The 5716-nt window shown below is 55.1% G+C and overlaps 1 protein-coding gene across 1 annotated transcript in view; it reads right to left on the bottom strand.

Annotated features, from left to right (window-relative positions):
- pthlha (parathyroid hormone-like hormone a) overlaps window positions 1–5434 on the bottom strand; it is a 33361-nt gene extending 27927 nt beyond the window's left edge. Inside the window, exons 1-2 of the mRNA XM_084190690.1 lie at window positions 5209–5434; window positions 4254–4375 (exon numbers count right to left, since the gene is read on the bottom strand). Coding sequence (XP_084046816.1) covers window positions 4254–4360 — 107 coding nt within the window. The 5' untranslated portion in view covers window positions 4361–4375; window positions 5209–5434. The remainder of the gene's footprint in view (window positions 1–4253; window positions 4376–5208) is intronic.
- Window positions 5435–5716: the final 282 nt, after the last annotated feature.

Genomic DNA, 5716 nt, shown 5'->3' with positions numbered 1-5716 from the left:
TAGTACACTACATAGGGGATAGTAGTACACTACATAGGGGATAGTAGTACACTATAATAGTACACTACATAGGGGATATTAGTACACTACATAGGGGATAGTAGTACACTACATAGGGGATAGTAGTACACTATAGTAGTACACTACATAGGGGATAGTAGTACACTACATAGGGGATAGTAGTACACTACATAGGGGATAGTAGTACACTACATAGGGGATAGTAGTACACTACATAGGGGATAGTAGTACACTACATAGGGGATAGTAGTACACTACATAGGGGATAGTAGTACACTATAGTAGTACACTACATAGGGGATAGTAGTACACTACATAGGGGATAGTAGTACACTACATAGGGGATAGTAGTACACTACTATCCCCAGAGAGACCTGACCAACCAGGACAGACCATGAGGAACGGACGGAACAGCTAGAGGGGGCCCAGCCCAGAGAGACCTGACCAACCAGGACAGACCATGAGGCACGGAGGGAACAGCTAGAGGGGGCCCAGCCCAGAGAGACCTGACCAACCAGGACAGACCATGAGGAATGGAGGGAACAGCTAGAGGGGGCCCAGCCCAGAGAGACCTGACCAACCAGGACAGACCATGAGGAACGGAGGGAACAGCTAGAGGGGGCCCAGCCCAGAGAGACCTGACCAACCAGGACAGACCATGAGGCACGGAGGGAACAGCTAGAGGGGGCCCAGCCCAGCCCAGAGAGACCTGACCAACCAGGACAGACCATGAGGCACGGAGGGAACAGCTAGAGGGGGCCCAGCCCAGAGAGACCTGACCAACCAGGACAGACCATGAGGAACGGAGGGAACAGCTAGAGGGGGCCCAGCCCAGAGAGACCTGACCAACCAGGACAGACCATGAGGCACGGAGGGAACAGCTAGAGGGGGCCCAGCCCAGAGAGACCTGACCAACCAGGACAGACCATGAGGCACGGAGGGAACAGCTAGAGGGGGCCCAGCCCAGAGAGACCTGACCAACCAGGACAGACCATGAGGCACTGAGGGAACAGCTAGAGGGGGCCCAGCCCAGAGAGACCTGACCAACCAGGACAGACCATGAGGATCGGAGGGAACAGCTAGAGGGGGCCCAGCCCAGCCCAGAGAGACCTGACCAACCAGGACAGACCATGAGGAATGGAGGGAACAGCTAGAGGGGGCCCAGCCCAGCCCAGAGAGACCTGACCAACCAGGACAGACCATGAGGCACGGAGGGGACAGCTAGAGGGGGCCCAGCCCAGCCCAGCCCAGCCCAGAGAGACCTGACCAACCAGGACAGACCATGAGGCACGGAGGGAACAGCTAGAGGGGGCCCAGCCCAGAGAGACCTGACCAACCAGGACAGACCATGAGGCACGGAGGGAACAGCTAGAGGGGGCCCAGCCCAGCCCAGAGAGACCTGACCAACCAGGACAGACCATGAGGCACGGAGGGAACAGCTAGAGGGGGCCCAGCCCAGAGAGACCTGACCAACCAGGACAGACCATGAGGCACGGAGGGAACAGCTAGAGGGGGCCCAGCCCAGCCCAGAGAGACCTGACCAACCAGGACAGACCATGAGGCACGGAGGGGACAGCTAGAGGGGGCCCAGCCCAGCCCAGAGAGACCTGACCAACCAGGACAGACCATGAGGCACGGAGGGAACAGCTAGAGGGGGCCCAGCCCAGAGAGACCTGACCAACCAGGACAGACCATGAGGAACGGAGGGAACAGCTAGAGGGGGCCCAGCCCAGCCCAGAGAGACCTGACCAACCAGGACAGACCATGAGGAACGGAGGGAACAGCTAGAGGGGGCCCAGCCCAGCCCAGAGAGACCTGACCAACCAGGACAGACCATGAGGCACGGAGGGAACAGCTAGAGGGGGCCCAGCCCAGAGAGACCTGGCCAACCAGGACAGACCATGAGGAATGGAGGGAACAGCTAGAGGGGGCCCAGCCCAGAGAGACCTGACCAACCAGGACAGACCATGAGGAACGGAGGGGACAGCTAGAGGGGGCCCAGCCCAGAGAGACCTGACCAACCAGGACAGACCATGAGGAATGGAGGGAACAGCTAGAGGGGGCCCAGCCCAGAGAGACCTGACCAACCAGGACAGACCATGAGGAACGGAGGGAACAGCTAGAGGGGGCCCAGCCCAGAGAGACCTGACCAACCAGGACAGACCATGAGGAACGGAGGGAACAGCTAGAGGGGGCCCAGCCCAGCCCAGAGAGACCTGGCCAACCAGGACAGACCATGAGGAATGGAGGGAACAGCTAGAGGGGGCCCAGCCCAGAGAGACCTGACCAACCAGGACAGACCATGAGGAATGGAGGGAACAGCTAGAGGGGGCCCAGCCCAGAGAGACCTGACCAACCAGGACAGACCATGAGGCACGGAGGGGACAGCTAGAGGGGGCCCAGCCCAGCCCAGAGAGACCTGACCAACCAGGACAGACCATGAGGCACGGAGGGGACAGCTAGAGGGGGCCCAGCCCAGCCCAGAGAGACCTGGCCAACCAGGACAGACCATGAGGAACGGAGGGAACAGCTAGAGGGGGCCCAGCCCAGCCCAGAGAGACCTGGCCAACCAGGACAGACCATGAGGAATGGAGGGGACAGCTAGAGGGGGCCCAGCCCAGCCCAGAGAGACCTGGCCAACCAGGACAGACCATGAGGAACGGAGGGAACAGCTAGAGGGGGCCCAGCCCAGCCCAGAGAGACCTGGCCAACCAGGACAGACCATGAGGCATGGAGGGAACAGCTAGAGGGGGCCCAGCCCAGAGAGACCTGACCAACCAGGACAGACCATGAGGAACGGAGGGAACAGCTAGAGGGGGCCCAGCCCAGAGAGACCTGACCAACCAGGACAGACCATGAGGCACGGAGGGAACAGCTAGAGGGGGCCCAGCCCAGAGAGACCTGACCAACCAGGACAGACCATGAGGAATGGAGGGAACAGCTAGAGGGGGCCCAGCCCAGAGAGACCTGACCAACCAGGACAGACCATGAGGAACGGAGGGAACAGCTAGAGGGGGCCCAGCCCAGAGAGACCTGACCAACCAGGACAGACCATGAGGCACGGAGGGAACAGCTAGAGGGGGCCCAGCCCAGCCCAGAGAGACCTGACCAACCAGGACAGACCATGAGGAACGGAGGGAACAGCTAGAGGGGGCCCAGCCCAGAGAGACCTGACCAACCAGGACAGACCATGAGGAACGGAGGGAACAGCTAGAGGGGGCCCAGCCCAGCCCAGAGAGACCTGACCAACCAGGACAGACCATGAGGCACGGAGGGGACAGCTAGAGGGGGCCCAGCCCAGAGAGACCTGACCAACCAGGACAGACCATGAGGCACGGAGGGAACAGCTAGAGGGGGCCCAGCCCAGCCCAGAGAGACCTGACCAACCAGGACAGACCATGAGGAATGGAGGGAACAGCTAGAGGGGGCCCAGCCCAGAGAGACCTGACCAACCAGGACAGACCATGAGGCACGGAGGGAACAGCTAGAGGGGGCCCAGGAGGGTGTGAAGAGGCAACAAACTAACTACCAAGCAAACAAGGACATTTCTGTTTGTAGCCGGTGGTCCAAAACCCCCTGCATGGCTAGGAGAGGAGAGGAGAGGAGGAGGGGAGGGGAGAGGAGAGGGGGAAGAGGAGGGGAGAGGAGAGGGGGGACTTCTGGGGGGAAGACCGCCTAAGACGCCCAAAGCGGCCCTAAAGGAGCGCTTGGGAACTGGCGGGAGGGAAGGAGGGAAAAGAGGGGGGTCGCTTTATCACAGAGGGCTTTTTTCCTCCCTCTCCCTCTCTCTCCCTCCCCTCCCTCTCTCTTCCCCCCCCCCCCCTCTCTCCCTAAGTACACACACAGGTGGGTGAACTCTATCAAAACAGCTGGCGGCACGGTCCACAAATGAGAACATTTTCCATGCCTGTTAGAGGCAACACTGCCTCGCTCCCCCACCATGAAACACTGCTTTAATACGTAATAAAACAAATACTAATATAAATACATTATAATGTTAATAATTAATTAAAATAATATTCGATAAAAAATAAGAAAACGAATACAAAAAAGTTATTAGTAACAACAACATCGGAAACGATTTGATTTGAGCAATATTCCCATCCTCTGATTTGTTTCACTTCTCTGCTTCTTTTGATATGGAATGAAGACCGCGATCAAACTCGATGTGACGTTAATGTAAAGTAAAAAAAAGAGCGTTTTAAGTAAATGTGTGTTAAATAGGGACTTACATCCTGTTGGTGAGGCCGTCGATGGGCCTTCCGTAATGAGGAACAGGGGAGCACAGCAAGAACACAGCAAAGCACCACTGCTGTGCCACTCTCCTCGACCACAACATCTTGGCCACAGTCTGCTGCAAAACAAGAAAATACTGCATTTAAAATGTGTACTTTTTAAAAATTATTTTGAGATTATTACAAGGTATTGTTAATACAACCAAACATACAGATAAAATATATTTAATTTAATTATTGAAATATGAAATATTCATTAGCCTTTATTTTTTTTTATTTTTTTTGGGGGGGGGGACTTATTTTCATGAAATATTTTTCTAACCTACAAAATGTCCCTGTGCTTAGATATTTCTATATCTTCTACCACAGAAAAAAACGCAATCTGTAATGTTATTCCTGGTGAATAACTGTTAACAGACAACGCTGGTATTGATTTAAACCACAGTATAATCACGGATGGTTCTGTTTCCACCGCTGGACTCTACATAGTTCCTGCCAGTTCAGCCTGTAAAGGCTGCAGCAGCTCCACTGAAGTCAAACCAGAACCAGACCAGCATCTCTCTCTCTCTCTCTCTCTCTCTCAGCTAAACAACCATTCCACCAAGTCCACTTAACCACAACAAAGCCCTGCTCAGCTCCGCTCTGCTGGAATAAAACCAACCCGCCAGAGGAGAGGAAGAGGAAGAGGAGAGGAGATGGGTTCGTCCCGCTGTACGTCTGGTCAGTCTCGTCCTCCGACCCCCAGAAGAGAGAGAACTCTCTCCAAGGTTCCAGGCTGGAGGGAAAACATGACCAACCCCTCCAAAGGTAAAGGTCAAACCCCCCAGAGTGGTAAAGGTCAATCCAGGTGGTTATGGTGAGCAGGGGAAACCCACACCCAGCTGACTGACTAACTGAGATCCAGAGTCCCAACCTCTCCTTCTCTCCAAAACGCCTCTACAGTCCAACTTACTTTGCTCAGCTCTTTGTTTCCCAGTAGTCTCAAATGGAAATAAAAGCCAAAGCTCAGAGTGATCCAGTGATCCGGTTGTAAAGAAACCCGGCGTGTTTAGAGTTGGGTCTCAGAGTAGAGCTGTGCTCCAGGTGTTGCTGCTGCTTCCTGCTGTGAGTCCACTCCTCTCTACAGCACCTTAGTAGTTCTGTCCTCTCTCTCCTCTACTCCTATAGTTGTGTTCTGCGGTGGTCGGCTGTCCTGCTCTAGTTATAGAGGCTGCAGCTGGAGTCAGAGTGATGGGAAAGTTTTCAGCAGGATGTTTCTCTCTCTCTCTCTCTCTCTCTCTCTCTCTCTCTCTCTCTCTCTCTCTCTCCTCTCTCTCTCTGTCTCTCTGTCTCTCTGTCTCTCTGTCTCTCTCTCTCTCTCTCTCTCTCTCTCTCTCTCTCTCTCTCTCTCTCTGTCTCTCTCTCTCTCTCTCTCTGTCTCTCTCTCTCTCTCTGTCTCTCTCTCTCTCTGTCTCTCTCTC

The sequence above is a fragment of the Coregonus lavaretus genome, assembly GCF_964263955.1.
Source record: "Coregonus lavaretus genome assembly, contig: HAP1_SCAFFOLD_648, whole genome shotgun sequence".
NCBI lineage: Eukaryota > Metazoa > Chordata > Actinopteri > Salmoniformes > Salmonidae > Coregonus > Coregonus lavaretus.
The sequence above is the reverse complement of the archived record's forward strand: the minus strand, read 5'-3'. Positions and strand labels throughout refer to the sequence as shown.